A 23,551-nucleotide genomic window follows, 5' to 3' on the forward strand; every position below is an offset into this window, starting at 1 on the left:
TATTAATCTTTTTGTAAGTTCTAATCTTATTATATGCATCATAGGTCACGAAAGATGATTACTAATTCTTCCACATCTCCTACAATAGTTCTAAATAAGGTATGATATAATTCATTAGCTAGTTTTATTGATAAGAGATAAATAATGCATATATTGTCCTTGTATGATTAGCTTAACCACTTAATTATCTCTTGTGAATCAATCATTTCACAGGATAGTGATTATGAGGTATTTATGAAGGAGAAAATTACGAGCAATATCTCTAGACCATGGAATGATCTTCCTATGGATTTATTGGAGTTACTTGTACGTCATGTGACTTTAGTTGACTCCATACGCCTTTGTGCATCATGTAAGGTATGGAATTTAACTTCAAATTCAATTCCAATGGCGAAAACATGTCCATGGCTCATGTACCAGGAAAAATTGGATGGCACATACAAGTTGCTTGACTCTTTAAATAGGAAAGAGTATACAACAAAAATTGGGTTGCCTTGGTCTGTTTTCCCAACAAAGATGCTCTGTTCCAAAGATGGTTGGGTTATCGTGCTTGGTGGCAATCGTGCGGTGTTCATGGTCAACCCAATAATTCAACATATTGTCAAACTACCCACTCTACAAGTAACTGACGAAGATTTTCATGGTATCACATTTACATCAATTCCGACTTTGCTAGATTGTGTAGTGATGGGAATTTGTACTAACAGAAGTGATAAATATTCCATTGAATTCCATGTATGGCACTCTGGGGAGGAGGAATTGACTATAATTTATGATGATGAAATTCCTTTTAGTATTGCCAATACCAATCCTGTTTATCTCCATGGAAAACTATATTATTTGGGAGAGGCCGGTGAGCTTGGGGTTTTTGATCCGGTTGAACAGAATTGGGAGATGCTCGATAAACCAGAACCAGTTTATACGGAGGATAACCTTCCTTTCATGGGCACTGAAGATTGTTATCTGCTAGAGTTAGGTGGGGATTTGGTATCAGTATTTAGATACAACTATTTCAATTACGAGATATGCGTTTTTAAGTTGGACAAATTGAAAATGGAATGGATACAATTAAGTAGAAGACCTTACAGGTTGGACATTTTTTCTTGATCCGACAAGTTCTTTCGCTAAGCCGTCGCCGCACAAAAGCTGGTCTAACAAGATTTTCTTCACAACAATTTACTCTGATACAACCAAGACGTGTGCATCGTATTGCATGGAAAGCAAAAGATACAAAATGAACTTTTGTGATACAAAAAAGCCATTGGACTGTGTTTGGCTTGAACCAAACTTGGTGAGAATTGAAAAGTTTGATGGACGAACCCTAGCTAGCTAGCTTATAGTGATGGCGTGTACGCAGTTGTTGCTTACCTTCTATCCATTTTAATTATTAATTTTCAGATGTAATATGATAGCCAAAGTTCTTACCACATTGCATTGATTTTCAACGAACATCATATCTAATTAAAAGAGAATCTGTTATTTTTAATCTCAAAATACTACGTACTTCTATATATAGCATCCGGACACCTATATTTAAGTGAAAATTAAATCGAACTGATATACTGTGTTGTATCTCTTCTCTATTCTTATATTATTGCACGTAGTTGTTCTGATCCGCCAACGGTTGAGATTAAAAAATAAATTTTCGAATTGAATATCAACCCTCCAATCATATAATATGTTTTCTTTTGATTAAATACATCTATTTTATGTGTAAAAGTTTAAATTTAGTTAAAAACATGCTTGTCACACAGACTGCTATATGGTTTATCACATTAAAACTAAATAAATCTTTAGCAAATTTGTTTCCTTATTTCTCCTAACAACTATCTTTTATGATTGCAATTAAATTATTTCTTTATTTCTCTATTTTCTCCGTTTCATTTCCCTGCCATCTATAAAAACTAATTAATTTGTGCATGCCATGTTTTGTTAACTCTCAATGAAGGTTTTTACAATAATCAATTGTCATTAATATGTGTAGACTAACTTATATAGAAAGTTTTTTAAATACCAAAAAATTAACTCGCATAATGAACAAAGATAGAAAAATACAATCCAATGTATTTTATGAAATAATTAATAATACCACAAGTTATCTAGAGAATAGTCATTATAATGAATATAAAAAATACAAAAAATTAATAATAAGAATATCACATATTCTTTTATATGAAGTTATTCAGAGGAGAGTTTCAATATAACAAATTTTAAATGTGCAATTTGGGTTATAAATTTTCAAATATAAACAAAAAAAATTGCTACAAAATGTCGTAGCATTATATTGAATATTTTTATTTTTAGAAATTATTATTAAATAATATAAGAATATAGATTCAGTACGTGAATTGTTTTTATGGCTTAGAAGGCGCTGAGTGGGTAACCCGGATTTAAATTTTGGAATTGAGTTAGTAGTCTGGATCCAAAGTTTAAGTTTGAACCACTAATTGGGCTTCAAAGTTTGAATCTGAACTACTAACTTGGTTCAAAAGTTTCAATTCAAACCGCTAACTCAAAGCCTTCTAGACCATTGAAAATCTAATGTACTCAATCTATTTTTCTATATTATTTAATATAATTTTTAAAATTCAAAATTTGCTGGCAATTTTTTTGTGCTATAAAATGTTCAAAGTTTATCTTTTCATTTGTATTTGAAAATTTATAACTCAGATTGCACATAAAATTTATTGTATTGGAACTCTCTTCTATATAACTTACTTTTTTTTTATAAAAAAAATATCTTGTGATAATTTGTTATAAATTTATTTTACTTGTGGTATCATAATATAAGAATGGAGATTTCATAAAAATAAACTGTATTTTTGTTGATCACGTGAGTCAATTTTTCTATGCTTAGAAATATTAATGACGGGTCAAGTATTTAATTATTGTGAAAACCATATTAAGAGGTCCAAAACATGGCAGGCCAGGATTGATTAGTTTTCATAGATGGCAGGAAAATTATGCCCGTCTGCCCACTGGTGGACAGAGAATTTGATTCCTTCATTTCTCCTCTCCCTCTATAGTTTTAACAATGAAAATGGAAACAATCATATCTTTCTGTATTTTGTTTAGGATTATTATATTTTTTGTGAATAGATGAATAGCAGATCTTGTGCTGACAAAAGCAATAAATTTTTCTAATCTGAAGATAAAATGAAGAATATCTAGGACTTTCTTGTAGATAAATGATATGTAGATAAATTTCTATTGTTAAAATAATTTTCATCAAGAATATATATGTAGAGAAAATTTTTATTTGAATCATTTAATTATATATTTTTCAAATTTGTTTCTTTACATATCATCTCCTCTAAATCGTTTAATGATCTGTCTCGCTTGTGCAAAAAAATTAGATATTAAATCGCAATGATATTAAAAAAAATATTCATGTTATATTTGCTCCTTTTTTTTCATTTGTTGTAGTTTCTTTTATTGTTATTATTATTTGGATTTCTATTTTTTCAATTTCTCTTTTATTTTCATTTATTTTTTAAAATTTTGTGTGAATTTCAAATTAAAAAGTCTCTTTATATTTTATTTAATCTTATAATGTGTCTCCGTTGCAACGCATGTCCATGATACTAGTCATGTACAATATATATTCGGTGCTACGCATGTACAATTAATATATATGATAAGTTAAACAGAAAACACTCTCTCAAAAAAAGTTAAAACATAAAACTCTGGATCCAGATAATAAAATGATATCCGGTGTGCTAAATGGGGAAAGGTGATGATTCTTGGCGATTCTGTAATTAAGTAATCAAATACCAATTAGTTATATATACATCGATCTTTAGTAAATTCCTTTGTCCAAACCGGTATTTTAATGACTTTATATATTTTTATTTGAAATAATCATATACAATACACACACACACACACACACTCTTTGGGATTCAAATTAAATCGCTGAATGCAATTAGAAATAGCAAATATTTTTAAAATAATTTAAATTTGTTGTTAACAGCTCAATAATTCGGAAAAGAAAAGGTTTCAATTTGTTAAAAAAAATTGACTGAGCCGAATGAATCAGATCGAACCCAAATTGAGAATGTATTTAAAGCAAAGCGGACTGAATCTTTTAAATCGGTAAGAACGGGATGGACCGGATCTAATAATTAAGATAAAAGACCGGACCTAATACCTAGGCCTAGGGTTTAACACAAATCCTGCCCGGCCCACCATTGCAAGTTTGCAACCCTCAAAAACCCAGGAATTACGAATTCTGCATTTAGATTTCAACCGTTCGATCTGATATACACGAATATTAAAGGGATCCCGTGCCCCCCCCCCCCCCCCCCCCCCCTCGGAGTCTCGGACCGAATGAACCACAGAGGATTAAGAGAAGGGTAACAGCCTTTTGCCCTTTTCAAGCACTGAACAAATTTTGGGTGAAGCCGTGAAGGCACTTCACAGCTGCAATGGCGCTCGCGCTCAAGTCTTCTCTTTCTGTTCTCCCTTCGAAGCAAGTCCCCTCCATCTCTTACCTCTCTTGCTCAAATTCCTTTTTCAAATCTCTCGCTTCAGTGAGGTTCAAATCTGCTGTTGCAATGGCTTCGCTGGAGGTCACTCAAACAAGGAGCATTTCACAGACCTTCTCCAAGCTTAAAGAGCAAGGCAAGGTAAGTCTCTCTCTCTCTCTCTCTCTCTCTCTCTCATGTTGATACCTAAAGTTTATTTGTGCTTTTGTGCTATCACCTCACTTGCACGGGGCATGAAAGTTTATATTTTCATTCCCTGAGTTCAGTAAAATGATTGCATGGACATCTGAACTCTTGTTTCAGTTGCATTTACGGCTAAAAAATTTCTTATTTTCTCAATTAATGGTTAACCACCTTCTGAATTATTGTTGCGAGTTTGATATTTTTGTATAGATCACATTTTGGGTGGTGACTGGTGACTTTGTAAATTTGTAATTGCAGTGACTTTTATAATGATGCAGTATTACAAATGATTTTTTTTTCAAGTGTAAATTGGTAATTTCAGATACATTTGAAACAATAAACGTTGATTAATTCATTTAGTGGAGAAACTTATTGGGTTAAAATCAGATCATAAATAATTAAAATAAAATGATAAATAAATCTACAGGTTGCTCTTATTCCTTTTATAACTGCTGGAGACCCTGATCTGACAACCACGTCAAAAGCACTGAAGGTTCTAGACTCTTGCGGGTCAGATTTGATTGAATTGGGTGTGCCCTATTCTGACCCCTTAGCTGATGGACCCGTTATCCAGGTTCCTCTTCCCACAAGTTATCCTTTCAATGAATTTGTGCAAACAAACATTATGACATTACTATCATAAAATTTAACTTTCAAATTTGTTCTGTTTTATATTGTGCATGTTATCACAGGCTGCTGCAACACGGGCCTTAGCAAATGGCATGAACTTTGATGCAGTCATTTCCATGTTGAGGGAGGTGTGAACAATTGGCTTTGATTAGATTGTAGACCTTGGTTTTACAAAAGCAAGCTTGCATTAGTATTTTCATTTTCATTTTCATTTATATTAGAATGCCAACTCAGCACCAGCCAGAACTCATGTAGTTCATCTTTTATTAATCAGAAAGCAAGAATATGGATTTTGTTTTTGCAATTATTGGATTAAATATTTTGTATCAATATTAGTCTTTTCAAAATATGAAACTATTACATATGCCTATTTCGGCTCTGTTATAATAAATTATCGTGTTATGCTCAATTAGATATAAGAAATGTCACATCTGTCCAAAAAGCATGGATGCGCATTTCTTATTGCATGAGCAAATAAGGAGGGGCAGCTTGGGCAGCATTTAAAACTATTATAACATAACATTTGGAGTAGGATTGGATAAAAACAATTATTTTTATTTATTTTCCTTCTTTAATTTCTTCTGAAATGTGCTAAATTTATTGTTCATATACAGGTTATACCAGAGTTGTCATGTCCAGTAGCCCTTTTCACATACTACAATCCAATTTTGAAGCGTGGGATAGAGAAGTTCATGATCACTTTAAGAGATGTTGGTATTCAAGGTAATCGCTCTTCTACCTAGATTTGTTCTAATATCAGGTTATTTTTGTTTGGATGCTTCTTTTTGCAGACAATTACAGAAAAGCCCCCAGCATTTGTGTATAGTCATTACAACTGCTTAGCTTTGAACACCTCTTATTCTTATTCAATTATAAAACAATTTTGAATAGTAGACTGATGCAAACTAATGATAATAGAAGTGATAAGTTATTATCTTTTGCTCTTCCAAATATTGCACTGGGTACTCATTATTTTGCGGTTGATTAAATTTTTTATCTAATGCTAATAGTATATGCTATCCGATTAAAATCATTTTATTCCAGAAATTATATAAGAGTTTTTTTCAATTTCTTGGTAGTGTACTACCTTAAAATGACCGCTACCTACGTACCAGTATTATATGTGTATGCCTGCTGTCTGGTACAGTGCTGTGGTGAGATATAATTACTCTGATATTATGGTATGTTGCTATTATGGTGTAGGTATTGTTGTACCAGATGTTCCTTTGGAGGAGACTGAAAACCTAAGAACTGAAGCTGCTAAACACGGCATCGAGTTGGCAAGCCCCTATATACATTTCTTTTATTTTTTTTTAATTATAACAATACTGTATTTGCTGGTACTGACGACTGAGGCACTGCAATGCCAATAAGGACAGTTTTTCTACTACAACCTGCAATAACCCGATTATTTTATCAGTAGCATAAACGAATAACAAAGTTTCACACATACCATCGATTTTGGACAACTTTCGTTTTATATTGCCGCTGAATAATTCAGCGGTTGAAATCTACGTGGTGAAACCAGCTCTCTCATAGAACTTATTTCAACCGCCGAATAATTCAGCGGTTGTGGTATAAAACGAAGTTGTCTGAAATCAATGGTATATCTTTAATATATATATATATAGAGAGAGAGAGAGAGAGTGACTAATATGCATTCGGTAGCATATGGGCCGATATGCATACGGTCTAAATTTGAAATTTCAAAATTCAAAAAGTCGATCTAAACCGTTCATCTTGTTCTCCATATTAATATGTGCTTGGAGACCAAATTTTATATTCTTCTGAATTTTTTTACTATTTATTAAGCCACTTTGAAAATTGTTGATCCAACGGTGGCTTAACAAAACAGTAAAATCAGCAGTCACCGTTGGATCAGCAATTTTCAAAGTGGCTTAATAAATAGTAAAAAAATTCAGAAAAATGTAAAATTTGGTCTCCAAGCACATATTAATATAGAGAACAAGATGAACGGTTCAGATCGACTTTTTGGATTTTGAAATTTCAAATTTGGACCATATGCATATCGGCCCATATGCTACCGAATGCATATTAGTCACTCTCTCTCTCCCTCTCTCTCTCTCTCTCTCTCTATATATATATATATATATATTGGTACCGATAAAAAATCAGTGCATTAACCTCACATATCCCAAACTAAGCCCAAAAAAGAGCAACACCAAAACTTCTATCACAAGTATTTACTGGTGCGGTAAATAAAACTGTAAAAGTTTCTGCTGGGTATCTTACTTGCAGATTTTGGATGTAAAAGCTTATAAATGAACCTGTTGCTTTGGAGTTTTTTTTTCTTCTGTTCCTGTTGTGATTTTTTATTTGTATTAGTTAGGTCCTCCTTACAACACCAACTACACCAAAAGAAAGAATGAAGGACATTGTGGAAGCTTCTGAAGGCTTTGTATACCTTGTAAGTCATTTACTAATATTTACAATGTGTAGTGTACTTTCTTGTACTTTAATGTTTATGTTCCTTTTTTGTTTGGATGGCAAAGGAATAGCAAAGAGTTTGGGTTATGAAAAAGTAGATCGCTATTCCAAGTTTGGATGTAAAGGTAGATGTTCCGAACTGTTCGGTTAGCATGTGTTAGTTCGCTATTCCGCTATTCCATTGAGATGTTGGGTTAGCGACTGTTTCAAATCTTGGATTAGGTCGCTATTATTTCTAACCCCACTCCTAATCCAAACACATATCATCTGTGTACTTGCAAATAATACCAAATATTCCTCATATTTGCAAGTAAATCTGAAAGTGAAATCTGAAGGACATTTGTTGAAAAAGAAGACCAAGGTCAAAATTTTCTTTTCAGCTTTAACTCAACAAATTTAGATATGGGTGAGAAGACCACCTGCAACTATAATGAAATACTTATTGCAACTAATGAAATATCCAATACAGTTATATTTTGGTTCACGTCTCCTTTATACAAGGCTATGAGCCAGAAAATTTTATAGTGCATCTTGAAAGACACTAGCATTTGTTTACCATGTAGGTGAGTTCTATTGGGGTAACAGGTGCTCGTGAATCCGTAAGTCTGCGTGTGAAATCTCTTCTTCAGGACATTAAACAGGTTTGAGCTTAGTAAACCCTAATTTTTGCTTAGTCAAGTTTTTCATGTGTAAACAGTAAACCCTAGGAATATTCCAAATAACCATGTATTACTAAACCATATACACCAAATCTAGTTATAGTGAGACAAAGATTCCAGGAACGGGTGATAGTTTGGACATTTTAATATTTTTCAGAAAAATAAATGACCAGTGCAGACCTTTGGCTAAACTATTTTTTCTCTTAATTTCTCTTCTACGTTAAATCTCATTATTTCGTACATTTGAAGCTTTTTTTATCAAATGATGATAGGCAACTAGCAAACCTGTTGCAGTTGGGTTTGGCATATCAAAGCCTGAGCATGTTCAACAGGTAAAATCACATCCTAATCTTAAGTAATATTGTTGCCTTGAGTTAATGTGCCAGTATTGAACCAAGACCACTAAAATGGCATCTCACGGTATCTTGTTTCTTCAAATGCTTCTGCTTTGTATATTGGCTGTCCCATTTGTTTTTTTTCAAAACCCGTAGGTATTTTATTGAAAAGAAAGCCAAGTACGGATTCATTACAGCCTTTAACTAAAAATTACCCCTACATATCAGAAAAGGCATAGATGAAATAAAAACTACCAACTACATTAGGACGTCAAATAGCCCTTCTGATGATTAAAAAAATAATAAAAAAAAAAAACTATCTAACCAGTAAACAGAAAAACAGTACCACTAAATTAAGAAAGAAACTACCTCCCAGTAAACATAGAAAATAGTAATAGGTCTATAAACTAAAAACTGAAGCCCAGACACGTGTGTTTTAAGCATATATGTTGATGATTGTGTCCATCCTGGTTCATGTGTCTCGGAAGAAACCCGAATTGCTGTCTGATTTTGAAATCTTATGTTAAGCCATTTGAACTTTAATTTTTTATTATTTGGTAATTGTATATAAACCATGTCACATACATTTACATTAATTCACCGTATATGATGTCACAGATAGCTGGATGGGGGGCCGATGGAGTGATAGTTGGTAGTGCAATGGTGAGGCTCTTGGGTGAATCGACCTCACCTGAAGAGGGATTAAAGGAGCTTGAGGCTTTAACTAAGTCCCTTAAAGCAGCACTCCCTTGAGAATAATAATAATAATGAATTTCTCTTATAAATTTAATTCACTGGCGGTTTGACTAATTGGAGTAAGATAAACGCTCTTCTCAATAAATAAATGGCTTATTTATGTACTTCATCACTTTCTGTTTTAATTGCATTTTCCTTTTTGTCATTCATTTTTCAATTGAAAAGCTGATCGTCGTTTATGCATTTTTTTTTCGTTTCTATTTTTTTTTTCCAAAATACACATCCACATACATTATTGGCACATCTTATTGCGTATGATCCGCACTTGTGCCCTATGTAATGATCAACTACATGTATCAAAATTTCCAAAAAATATAAAATGTTGTTTCCAAGCATATTTTAATATGGAGTTCATGTTGATTCAGATTGACAGTTTGGACTTTGAAAATAAAAATAAAGAATATTAGGCGTTTGAACCCGATTTTTTTATTTATATCCAAAAAATAAATAAAATTTTAAAAAATAACCCAATTGCAACTGAAATTCGAAATTTACCCAAACCGGTTAGTGGTTTACCGAACTTAAGAAATAAAACCGGTTAACCACTAACCAAAAAGTTGTGTTTTTTTTATTTAACCGGTTAATCACTAACCGAAAGTTTTTTTTTTTAAAAACAGAAATTTCTATTTTTTAATTTTTTGTATTAAAATATTAGAAATGTTGAATATATTTCTTTGAAAATAGATGGAATAGAATATAATTTGATTTATTAGAAAGACTGCAACAAATAACCCGGATCAATATTTTTCAGGTCGGATTTTTCGCAGCTGTAAGAAAAATTAATATATTTCTTTGTGTTATTGGAAAAAAATAAAAATGTTTAGATTCTGAGTTATTGATCCCGGTTCAAAAGTCACTTCTCGGTAATCCAGAAAATATTGTGATCTTTCTAGTACATTTAATTTATAAAAAGTTGTATCTATTTTGAAAATTCTTTTTGAAAAAAAATCATTAAATAAATTAAAGTTTTTATTTTTTTTCAAAAATAGATACAACTTTTCATAAATTAAATGTCCTAGAAATATCACAATATTTTATGGATTACCTAGAAGTGACTTTTGAACCGGGATCAATAACTCAGAATCTAAACATTTTTATTTTTTTCCAATAACACATAAAGAAATATATTAATTTTTCTTACAACCGCGAAAAATTCGGCCTGAAAAATATTGAACCGAGTTATTTGTTGCAGTCTTTCTAATAAATCAAATTATATTGTATTCCATCTATTTTCAAAGAAATATATTCAACATTTCTAATATTTTAATACAAAAAATAAAAAAATAGAAATTTATGTTTTTTTTTTTAAAAAAAAAAAATTCCGGTTAGTGATTAACCGGTTAAATAAAAAAAAAAAACAACTTTCCGGTTAGTGGTTAACCGGTTTTATTTCTTGAGTTCGGTAAACCACTAACCGGACATTTATCCCAAATCCGGTTATTGGATAACCGGTTTGGGTAAATTTCGAATTTCAGTCGCAATTGGGTTATTTTTTAAAATTTTATTTATTTTTTGGTTATAAATAAAAAAATCGGCGTTTGAACTCTCCTCTTGAAAATTACACTATTAAAAGAAGCAATATCAAATTATGAACTTTGGGTTACATGTTAACAGTTCAAAATACCCAGTATGAAATCAGCACAATCAATAATTTTGAGAAGAAAACAAATACTACGTATGAAAAATATAATTTTCAAAGTGGGGTCTATAAGATTATCTTAAAGTATTTCTAAAAGGCCAAAACATAACAAGACTATTTATAAATTCATATTCGCTGCCACATTTGATCATGAATCACTAATACATGAGCCTGCCCTGCACTGACAGGAGTGCATATTCTCTGCAGTAACCGCAGGAAATAAAATTTCCAGACAAGTACAAATTGCAAACCTATTTAGAATATAAGGAATTTACTTTAAAAATTATACAAATTTATATTAAATGGTTTGGATCCAATTAATCCTGTCATGTATCTTAATTCAGATCTTCTAAAATGATTCAAAATTTAAATTTGGATCGTACCAGTCCAATCAACATCTAAAATGACAGTGGCTATCAAGGGCTGTCAAGGGCTGTAAATTCTACTTCAAACCGGATTTGTTAGAATTCTAATAGGATGATTCAGATTTAGATTTAAACTTTTGAGTTAGAGCATCTACATTCATGATATTATTATAGTTCTTAGTCTGATATGGCAATTTTTAATTTGAAATTATGCAGTAAAGTTTCTTATTAAGAAATTGTTTATAAATTATATGCTAGTTAAATAATTAGCTCAAATTATTTTTTCTTTTTAATTTGTTGCTATGTGACTTAATAGAAATTTTAAAATTAATTTCAGAGTTGCTTGCTTCAAAAATACGAACCCAGATACCTTACCAGATCACAATTGGGTCAGTATCCTCTGAGATATCTCAACTTTTGTGTGATCGACGTGTCCAGTGCCTATTCGGGGGTGATGTAGGGGTCAGTATATGAGATTCGTGCAGAACGTATTTAAACGGTTGGAATTTTCCATAAAGTCACGCAAAGTTTGAGATATCTCAGAGGATACGAATTCATCACAATTCCGCTCTGTGATATTTCAGAAAAGTGTTTTAGGGACTTATCTATGAGAGATCCGATGGCACACGTGTCATTACGAAATACGCAGATGTGAATCCATGGCTGTAGGCTGTAGCCTGTATGTTCAGAAATAAATAGACTTGGCCACTTGGGACATCATGACATGACAGCAGGACCTTTTTAAATATTTTGTCACATTTTTTTTTCGTTGGTTTATCTTATTTGTCTCCCTTTGACAGCGACTCCTGATTTTATCTTTTCCAATAATTGGTCCCAATCTCAGAATGTTTCATATGTGATAGAATTAATCATCCTAAATGTGTATTTTAGATAGAAGCAAACGAATTAATTGACCAATCAATACTTAATTGAAGAGGAGAATTAGTAATCATTCATGCAAAATAAACAAATAACAAAGATTTCAGATTGATCTGAGCAAATTAGATGGTACTGAATTGAGCAGTAAGATCACATTTTACATGTCAAAGTCACCTAAATATTTTTAAAATCCATGACAATCATTCAATCACCCATCCAAATCCAATGGAACCTAAAGTTGGAGACTTTAAGCAGAGCCTCCGATCTTATCCGACGACCTAGATTAGATCAGTCAATCAAGCATGAGAATTGACTTTTTCACGGCAAATACAATTTCGATTTCGATTTCGATTTCGATTTCGATTACACAAAACTATATTACTCTAGAAAACTTATATTATCCATTTTATTCCTGTTCGACTTGTATTACAATTCCGTACTTAATCTTAATCTGGGCCTTTTTAGTATGACTGCGCAATCTTTGTGCGAATTTAGTAGCCTGCTATAAGGATAAGGATAATAGAAAAGTAACATTTTCAAAAAAAGTCCAAAGAAAAGACGCGTATCGGAACAATACGGTACGGTACGTAAAAAATGCAATCTTCTCTCAAAAAAAAAAAAAAAAAAAAAAAAACAAGACAACCAATCAACTCATATCTTCATGCATGGGGGATGGGGCATGGCCAGTTTCTTCCTACACGTCACGCAACCAATTAACTCGCTGGCTAGCAGCCATATACTACGTGAAGGATAACTTTGCAAAAGAGTCCTTCACAATAATTTAATTCAATAATCCAATATTTATTTTTATAATTTAATTCAATAATTTATTTATGTCCTGATTTCATCATAGTTTAAGTAACCTCAGTACAAGAGCGGAATTACAAAATTGAGATAGAGAAAGCTACATAAATATGTGTGATAACAGTGATGTAATTTCATTTTATGAGGGACGCTAATTGTAATAATTTTGATAAATACTAACAAATTTAAAAGATGAGTAAAAAAATTTCAATTCATATGAGTGACTTGGCTATTTTTGACTTGACTTGAGTTCCACCACTGCCTCGGTACAAAGCGAACTTTGTTTATATTGTTATTCTAGACTAAGATGATTGATTGTCTTCTTTGCTTTTTTTTTTCTTGTGACATAAAATTAGATTTCAAATTTGCATTATCATACATAAGACAATATTAAAGCCAACCGCACACCATTAGTGTATTGAAATGGACCCGTCGATTCAAAACTGGACCAGACCACCCATGGTTCGGACCCAACCCGTGCTCCAAATCCAGATTGGATCATACTGTAGTTAGAAACAAGTCTAGCAAGGGTTTGGGTCGAATTTTTTTAATAGGACCGTGTAGAACCGGACTAGACTAATCCATGGAACCATGTAGAACCGGACTAGACCAAACCCGGACCGGACCGGACCAGACCTCCTTTCAAGCTATTCTGACATCTGTCAATTAATCATTAAAACTATACTAATCTGTAATATTTTTCTATAGAGAAATTATATTATCTAAAGCTAGACTTCCATACCTTTATTTTGATATAAAGAACAAAAAATTTCATGTAGCCATTTTCATTAAATTGAATTTTAAATCTAGTCAAAAACTGAAACTGCTCACTGAAATTTTAGGTTTCCTGATTTCTAACCTCTGTCAATTAATCGTTAAAAATGTACCACTATGTAATATTTTTGAATAGAGAAATTATATTATCTGAAAACTAGACTTACATACCTTTATTTGAATATAAAGAACACCAAATTTCATGTATCTATTTTCTCTAAATTGAATTTTGAATCTGGTCAAAAACTGGAACTGTTCACTGGAATTTCAGCTTTTCTGATTTCTGGCCTTTGTCAATTAATCGTTAAAATTGTACCAATCTGTAATATTTTTGTATATAAAAGTTATATTATCTGGAAACTAGATTTTCATACCTTTATTTGCATATAAAGAACATAAAATTCTACGTAGCCATTTTTTCTAAATTGAATTTTGAATCTGATAAAAAAATTGGGACTGATCACTGGAATTTCAGTTTTTCTGATTTCTAACCTCTGTCAATTAATCGTTAAAACTGTACCAATATGTTATATTTTTGTATAGAAAAATTATATTATCTGAAAACTAGACTTCCATATCTTTATTTGAATATAAAAAAACACAAAATTCTATGTGACCATTTTCTCTAAATTGAATTTTTAATCTAAGAAAAAAATTGGACCCGTACCCATACAAAAATAGATATGTTGGTTCTAATATTTTTAACAATTAAAAAAAAACGACCCGTGGACCCATACTGACCGGATCAGAACCGAATTGAACATTGAACCGGACCGAACTGTGTGAATCTGGACCATGGTCCTAGCACAGGTTTGAGCCAACCATTTTAAGACGGGCCCGCCAAACTTGGACCATGTAGACCCGTAGACCTATGAGAACCATGGACCGCGCAAAATCGTGGACTGGACGGATCCGGACCGCACCGTCCCGTTTGCAATACACTACATACTATGCATGACGATTTTAATAAGATTATATTTTGTTAATTTGAATCAAACGATTTGAAGTAAATGCACCAAATTAATTTGCTGATATAATAAAATACACTAAAAATTTAAATAAACACATCATTTGAAATTGGACAATCCATATTGAACGAAATATTTCACGAAAAAGGCATCCAAGGGTTTTTCAAAGGTAGTAGGAGAAAATAACTAAAACTTTTAAGGGTTGTTCGGAAATAAACGATTAAGCCTCTTTAAGTTTTAACCCGCTTCCTAAAACTTCTTTAGCCGCTTAATCTTGCCGAACACTGGTTCCTTAACGCAGATTAAGAACACCGGTTCCTTATCGCAGATTAAGAACACCTCCTTTAACCTTCTTTTGCTCGGATCTTAATTCTTTGTCCGGATCTTAAGACACATCTTCCCCTTCTTTTACCTTTTTTAACTTTCACTTACGGATTAAGACAACCGAAAATCGGTTTCTTAACGTTCCTTAAGCTCTTAATCTTTTGTTGCCGAACGACCGAATGTAAGACTTTATATTAATAGTTGGGCACCTAAAGAGCCCTTTAAAAAAAATAATAACAATAATAATAATAATAACGAGGATAAGGATAACTACTGGTTATGTATGTACGATTAGTCTTCTTAACATTCAGTTAACCGTTCAGCACGGTATATACATCATACATGACAGTTTGATCTCCAAATACGACTATTTGATCAATAATTTGGAAATTTTGAGTTTTTAAAATTTCAGAGGGGTGAATACGATATTATGAATTTTAGGGGCATACATAAAATTCCCAAAAAGAAGAAGGTTCGTAATTCATTGGAAGCCAGCAATTGGGCATGCCTTTTCTTCGTCCGATCATGCACCATCTCCACCTAATAAGTTCTACTGTCCCCCATTTCTCTCTCCTTTCCTTCTTCGACCACCAAATCCGAACTTGCGACTCTCTCTCTCTCTCTCTTCACCTCATTAAATCCTTCAACAGAATCGTACCTTTTTCCCCCTTCACTGGAGTCGTCCATGGACAGAGCATTCTCTGTGGATGACATCTCGGAGACCTTCTGGACTTCATCATCTGCGCCGCCAGCTCCGTTGTCCTCTTACTCCACCTCAGGCGGAGCCACGGCGTCGGCGATGAACCGGAGCCCCTCGGAATGGTTATTCCAGAAATTTCTAGAAGAAACAGCGATGCTTAGCCCGAAGGCTGTCCCCAACTCAAGCGTACCGAGAAATATAAACCCTAACCCTAACCCTAACCCTAGCCCGAGCTCGAGTGCTAATGGGGGAGTAGGAAAAAGCTTGGTGGGTTGTGGAGGTGATGACGTGGTGGAAATCAAACCACCGGCTTTGGAACAGCAGGCCGCGAGTGATCCAGAGAAATATGCTCAGCATCTGAAACAACAGCTTGAGATCTATTGCAAGGCTGTTGCTATGTCTCGGGTGGGCAATTTTATTCTTTTTGGTGGAATTTGAGTTTCAATTTTAGCTTAATCGTAGTGGGAAAAAATGACTACGATTGTTGTGTGTAAAAAATAATTTTGGAGAAATCATCTTCTAAGGACTGATACCAATACCAACAGGGGTGGATCCAGGATTCTCATCCGGGGGGAGGCAAAAAATTATCAAACCGGATTTAAATAGCTAATCGGGTTTAAATCCACAAACTAATTGGGTACTTGATAAAAAAAAATGCTTTGACTTATATTTTTCAATACTCTGACTTGTAATTTCTGATCCTCTAACTTATAATTCTAATTACTAATCATAATTCAATAAATTTATTTTAATTTTAACTCTATATTTAACCCGAATTATAAATTAAACATCCAGATAGGGGAAAAATAAAAATTTAAGGGAGGGGCAAAGTCGATCAGAATCGATAAATCACCACTAAAACTCAAAATCGAGGGGCGGCTACCCCTCCCTCCCCGGTTCCACATGGGTCCGCCCCTGGATACCAAGTCAGTCAGTCAGGTCTGTACCAACATATTATAGTTTAGATGGCCTTTAATCATTTCAGATTAAAACCTGTTAATGCCAGCTGGTCTTAATCCCTCTTTATGTAGTTCTTGTTAATGCTCAAGTCATAACATATTAAAAGCTATGACATGGTTTCCTTCTATTTATTTCTATTTTGTTTTTTGAAATAAGCAGGGTACAAATGGTATATCTCAACCCCCAGAAGCACCTTCAGGTGATGCGAAATCTCAGACATCTGACTCTTCTCAGTTTGATTCTCAATCCTCTGCCAGAGGTTCCATTCTATCTTCATATAATTTCATTTAGCGGGTCTGGTTACCTGTCACCCGAGTACATTTTCTCTATCTTAAGGCCCTAATATTTTATTCTCTTTTGATATTATCAGCAAATAGCAGTGGTTCTGTGCAAAATAAAGCTGCTGGTGGACCCAGTGTAAGTCCAGCTCAGCATATACTGAAAAATGCAGAAATTTCAGTAAAATCAACTACAAGTGGGTCCGAGCAGTCAGATGATGATGATATAGAGGGAGAGTTTGAAAACCTTGAAAATATGGATCCTGTTGATGCCAAGCGAATGAGAAGGTAACTCTCATTTGAGTCGACTCATAGGTATAACAAACTTGACTGGTACGGGATTGGTGGGTTTTAAGATATGAAAATAAACAGAGAGAGATACAAAAGTCATAGTGGTAAAACCATCGGTACATATATTCTTCCTCGCCTTAACTTTAATTGAAATATTAACTCAAGTCAAAAAGCCTAAAAATTCAGAAATATATGAAATTTGTGATTATCCCTGTCCTGTACATACTGGTACAGTGTCAGAATCAAAATTTGATTTTTGTAGCTTGTTTTTCTCTTTGTTAACCTTTTTGGGATGTGCAGAACACGCACAGTTCAGTTCTATGCAATGTATGACCAATTTTTCTATAGGAAATAAGACACTCGTGAATTTTTATTTAATCATGATTTTGCATATAATTTGTTATCCTATAAATTGTCTATAATTTTAGGATGCTTTCGAACCGAGAGTCAGCAAGACGTTCTAGAAGAAGAAAGCAAGCTCATTTAACTGAACTTGAGACACAGGTTAACGTTTTGTTTCAACTTTTTTACTTACTTTGATGTTTTCACACCATTTTTCTTTTTTCATATTTTGAAAACAACAAAGCATATTTTGTTTTTCTTATTCCTGTTTTTGAAGCTTCTTTGTCATTTCTGAAATTTCACCAATACATGTTCGTGTGATACTTTTATCCGCAAAACTATCTGTCTAATTTTTTCAATGTTTCGCTGCAGGTGTCCCAACTGAGAGTCGAAAACTCTTCTTTGCTGAAGCGCCTCTCTGAAATAAACCAAAAATTTAACGATGCAGCTGTTGATAACAGAGTCCTAAAAGCTGATGTGGAGACCATGCGGGCCAAGGTACTCACTCTTCCTTTCTCTGTCTCAATTTCACTGCAGCCCAATCCCCTGATATAATGAAATTATATATTATTGTACCACACTTGTTGAGGTGGTTTTGGTTATCTTGCACTGGTAACAAAAATAGGATACTTTCTGGATTCTCCTTATTTTAAATGTGTCATATCTAAATCCAATCAGCTAGCAGGTCAACAAGTATTGACTGAAGTTTAAAAAATACCCTAGTTCTCTGTTTTCTTTTAAAATTTTCACTGTGCCAATGAGGAGTTTAATTTCCTCATTGTTCAAAAAAGAATAATAAATGTAAATGAAATCCAACATAAACACCTAGGGTCAGTCTAGCTGGTTGAGAGCACCTGATGTAGACCTAATTTATTAGAACTTGGGGAAATTTCATGTCTAGCCCTAAAAAATTTCAAAATTATGTATTTTCCCCTCTAAAATTCATAATATCATTTTATACCCTTCTAAATTTCAAAAACTCACAAAAACTTGCCCATTTTATTGTCTTTATTAAAACTCATTTTAAATTTACATAATACACATTTTACCCTTCATTAAGAAAAATAAAAAATGTGTAGCATGTTTAAGAAAAATTTCAGTCTTCTATTGGTCTTATTATTTCATGTATACCCCTCAAAAATACGGGCAGTCTCAATTATGTTGGCTTGGTTGTTGCTATGCCTAGTCACAATGCCTTTGCCACTCTTTTAACAGGTATGAATATGTTCTTTTTATTCTATTTAGGTAAAGATGGCAGAGGATTCTGTGAAGAGGGTAACTGGTACAAGCTCTCTCTACCCAAGCTTGTTACCTGTACCTGACTTGTCGGCATCTCTCAGTGTACCATATTCAAACAGCCCATCCGATGCAGCCTCTGACATCAGAATGCCAGTACAAGATGACCCTGACCAGTACTTTGCACCAAATCCCCCCACACTGCCGGTGACGGGTCCTGCAACTTCCCATGGGACCACAATAAATGCAGCAGTGTTGGTCTCGAACCCTGCTATTTTAGATGAAATCCATGCAAAGACAGGACGCACTGCATCCATGCAACGTATTGAGAGCCTTGAGCATTTACAGAAGAAAATTTGCAGTGGGGGTGGTGGGCCCAATGCGACGTGGGAACCTGAGCAGATGGGGACCATGGGACATGGAGGGAAGAAGTAGGTAGAACTGGTCTTTTGGATTTATTGTTTTGTTTTGTTTTGTTTTGACTGGAGATGCCATGTGTTCATGCTAGTTGTTGTGATGGTGAACATACCTTCTCATTGGATGTGGTTAAATTATGGTTAGGACCAAATAACAGTAACCTTTGTTTTGCATATAGTTGGGAAATGGGAAGGTACTCCAAATTCTTTAATAAAAGCATCTCTAAAACTGTAACAAGTAGAGCATCTTTTAAAAGACTAAACTACTCTCTTGCATTCTTGCTTGCTAGTCGACCGACAGTAGCAAATGGTTTTATCTCGGATTTACTTCGGCCAAGGACTCCATCTAGATACCGAATAATTGATTTTTCATTTTTTTTTTTTTTTTTATTTATGTAAATCTTTTACCATTTCCAATTTTATATTAGAGTGAGGCTACGATATTATTAGAGGTGTTCAAAAATCGATTCGATTTAAAGTGAATTAAAATAGTTAAACATACATTTAATTTAATTTTAAAAATAAATCAAACCAATTAAATTAAAAACTTGTTAACTTAATAGCAACTAAAATAAAATAATTAAACTAAATTCTAATTTGTTTGATTGAAACAAAATAAAAGATAATTAAATTTCAAAATATCAAATTTTAATACATGCACAAATATATTTAATAATTATATCAAGATATATATTAGCTGAATCAAAATAAGAAATATTAAATTGAATCAAATATAAATTATAAGTCGAAATAATTCAAGAAAATATTAAATACATTTCGATTTATTTGATTGATTTGATTGAACGGAAATAAAAGAAATGATTAAATCAAATCAAATAAAACCGTAGTCATTCAAAAATTCACCGAATCGAATCATATAAAGTTATAAACAAAAAAAAACCGCATACAGTAAACACACTGCTTCCCTGCTCAACGGCATAAACCCTAAACCATTTAATCCGAACTCTTTCTCATCTTTTCTCCTCTCTCTCTCTCTCTCTCTCTCTCTCTCTCTCTCTGTCGCGCTGAGCAAGAGAGAGTTTTGGGTTTACAACTTGGATCAATTTGTTGTTGCTCATGGCGGATTCGCCATCAACTCGGGAGCCGGGATTTTTAAAAATACCTCAAAAAAATAACCAAGTTCTAGTCAGAATTTTAAAAATACCCAGACTGCGGAAAAAATTCGCGTCCCGGAATTTTTATTCCGGGCTACAGAAAAAATTCGCGCTCCGGATTATTTTATTTTATTTTTATTTTTTTAGAGTTTGAAGAAAAAAAATATTCATGGTTTGATTTTTTTTTTTAATATATGTATAATATATATAGAGATGGGCTATGGTGCATTGCAATGCATAGGCACCCTTGTGCATTGGACCATAAATCACCGATTCAAAGTCCAAATGACCGATCCAAACCATTCATCTTGTTCTCCATAATAATATGTGCTTGGAGACCAAATTTTACATTTTTTGAATTTTTTTTACTTGTTCTCCATATTATATATATACACATATACATATATTATACATATATTATACATATATTCTAAAAAAAAAAAACAAATCATGAATATTTTCTTTCTCCAAACTCTAAAAATAAAAATAAAAAAAATCCGGGGTGCGGATTTTTTCCGCGACCCGGAATAAAAATTTCGGGGCGCGGATTTTTTCCGCGGTCTGGGTATTTTTAAAAATCTGGCTGGAACCTGATTATTTTTAATAAAATATATTTTTTTTGGGTATTTTTAAAAATCTCGGTGGGAGGAGGTTGCAGATACAATCCGTTGCCCGATTTTTTTATTTATATCCAAAAAAATATATAAATTTAAAAAACTAACCAAGCCGCTTATTTTTTTCGAAAACTACCCAAACCGGAAAAAAAAATTCCGGTTTCCATACCAATTTCCGGAAATTGGATCCTAAATCCGGAATAATTTTTTCCGGATTTAGGATTTCTTTTCTTTTTTTTTCTAAATCCGGAATAATTTTTTCCGGATTTAGAAATTTTTTTTTTTCATTTTTCAGTTTTTATTTATAATTTATTTATTTTTTGTATTGAAGTATTACAAATATTTAATATATTTTTTAAAAAATAGATGAAATACTATATAATTTGATTTATTCGAAAGACTGCTACAAATAATCCGGATCAACATTTTTCATGCCGGATTTTTTACGGCCGTAAAAAATAATAATATAATATATGTATATGTATATGTATATGTATATGTATATGTATATGTATATGTATATGTATATGTATATGTATATGTATATGTATATGTATATGTATATGTATATGTATATGTATATGTATATGTATATATAATATAATATATGGAGTTAGGCTGGGTTGCTATGGATAGCATAGTGGCCTCTATGCTACGGCTCAATATTTGAGTTTTCAAAATTCAAACGGTCGATCCGAACCGTTCATCTTATTCTCCATATTAATATCTGCTTGGAGACCAAATTTTATAATTTTCTGAATTTTTTTACTATTTATTAAGCCACTTTGAAAATCGCTAATCCAACGGTTTTACTGTTTGTGCAGCCACCATTGGATCAACAATTTTGTAAAATACTTAATAAATAGTAAAAAAATTCAGAAAAATGTAAAATTTGGTCTCCAAGCAGATATTAATATGGAGAATAAGATGAATGGTTCGGATCGACCTTTTGGATTTTGAAAACTTGAATATTGAGCCGTAGCATAGAGGCCACTATGCTATCCATAGCACCCCAGCCTAACTCTAATATATGTATATGTATATGTATATGTAATATAATATATGTATATGTATGTATAATATAATATATATGTTAAAAATTTTATTCGACCCGAACCGTTCAACAAAAAATTTTATTCGATCCGAACCATTCAAAAAACAGTGATTTTCTACCCATCTTAAAAAATAGTAAAAAAATTTCAAAAATTATAAAATTTCATCCCTAACCATATTTTAATATGGATATCATGTTGAACGGTTCGCATCGACAATTTAGACTTTGAATATGAAGCAAAATGAAGATATAAAATATGAGGTGTGATGAGGTATAAAAAAAAATGGGGCATTGGAACTCTCGTTTAGTGCCTGAAAAATTCAGTTTAAGTTTTCGTTCAACGGTAGGCATTCAACGATCGGTATTTTCAAAATTTTCAAAGTCCAAACAGTCGATCCAAACCGTTCAACATGATGAATATTTTAAAATGTGCTTGCAGATCAAATTTTACATTTTTCTAATTTTTTTTTACTATTTATTAAGATGGGTATAAAAATTCAATGGTTTGAATATAGCGATTTTGTTAAATACTTAATAAATAGTAAAAAAATTCAAAAAAATATAAAATTTGATATGCAAGCACATTTTAACATATATATTATATATACATATATTATATTATATATACCTATACATATACATATACATATATTATAGTATATTAATTTTTCTTACGGCCATAAAAAATCCGGCATGAAAAATGTTGATCCGGATTATTTGTAGCAGTCTTTCAAATAAATCAAATTATATAGTGTTCCATCTATTTTTTAAAAAATATATTAAATATTTGTAATACTTCAATACAAAAAATAAATAAATTATAAATAAAAACTGAAAAAAAAATCCGAAAAAAAAAATTCCTGAAAAAAAAAATTCCTACAAAAAAAAAATTCTAAATCCGGAAAAAATTATTCCGGATTTAGGATCCAATTTCCGGAAATTGGTATTGAATCCGGAAATTTTTTTTCCGGTTTGGGTAGTTTTCGAAAAAAACAAGCGGTTTGGCTAGTTTTTTAAATTTATATATTTTTTTTGATATAAATAAAAAAAATCGGTCCGTTGCTGTTTCATATATATATATATATATATATATTTGAAGGTTGTCTTTAGCCAACAAGCTGTTTCATTTGTTATGTTTCATACCTTGATTAAATAACATGTTAAAGCATGGATTGGTATTTTTTTTTCTTGTGTTACACTATTGTAATCACTAAATAAGAGCCTTTGATATTATCGTTTGGTTTTTACCATAAATTGAAATCTAAACGTGAAATACAAGGAAATATAATAATTT

The 23,551-nt window shown here is 32.3% G+C and overlaps 3 protein-coding genes across 4 annotated transcripts; all 3 read left to right on the forward strand.

The window, feature by feature from the left end:
• The first annotated feature begins 234 nt into the window (after positions 1 to 234).
• LOC144573714 (F-box protein At3g56470-like) lies at positions 235 to 1,203 on the forward strand. The gene has a single exon (XM_078323468.1). The coding sequence runs from the start codon at positions 235 to 237 to the stop codon at positions 1,105 to 1,107; it is 873 nt and encodes a 290-aa protein (XP_078179594.1). The 3' UTR covers positions 1,108 to 1,203.
• Positions 1,204 to 4,366: 3,163 nt separating this feature from the next.
• On the forward strand, positions 4,367 to 9,623 carry LOC144573964 (tryptophan synthase alpha chain-like). Its single transcript, XM_078323758.1, has 9 exons — positions 4,367 to 4,628; positions 5,098 to 5,244; positions 5,363 to 5,428; positions 5,915 to 6,023; positions 6,504 to 6,580; positions 7,651 to 7,728; positions 8,312 to 8,389; positions 8,680 to 8,739; positions 9,361 to 9,623. Exons 1-9 carry the CDS (start codon positions 4,428 to 4,430, stop codon positions 9,493 to 9,495), a joined length of 951 nt encoding a protein of 316 aa, XP_078179884.1. The 5' UTR covers positions 4,367 to 4,427; the 3' UTR covers positions 9,496 to 9,623.
• Positions 9,624 to 15,768: 6,145 nt separating this feature from the next.
• On the forward strand, positions 15,769 to 19,648 carry LOC144574193 (bZIP transcription factor RISBZ2-like). Of its 2 annotated transcripts, none has more exons than XM_078324082.1 (6): positions 15,769 to 16,356; positions 17,071 to 17,170; positions 17,282 to 17,477; positions 17,909 to 17,984; positions 18,195 to 18,320; positions 19,068 to 19,648. In XM_078324082.1, exons 1-6 carry the CDS (start codon positions 15,937 to 15,939, stop codon positions 19,491 to 19,493), a joined length of 1,344 nt encoding a protein of 447 aa, XP_078180208.1. In that variant the 5' UTR covers positions 15,769 to 15,936; the 3' UTR covers positions 19,494 to 19,648. The 2 variants fall into 2 exon arrangements, with proteins under 2 accessions (XP_078180208.1, XP_078180207.1); XM_078324081.1 differs by having other exon boundaries at positions 15,781 to 16,356; positions 17,068 to 17,170.
• The last annotated feature ends 3,903 nt before the right edge of the window (positions 19,649 to 23,551 follow it).

The sequence above is a fragment of the Carex rostrata genome, chromosome 22 (assembly GCF_964058835.1).
Source record: "Carex rostrata chromosome 22, lpCarRost1.2, whole genome shotgun sequence".
Taxonomy (NCBI): domain Eukaryota; kingdom Viridiplantae; phylum Streptophyta; class Magnoliopsida; order Poales; family Cyperaceae; genus Carex; species Carex rostrata.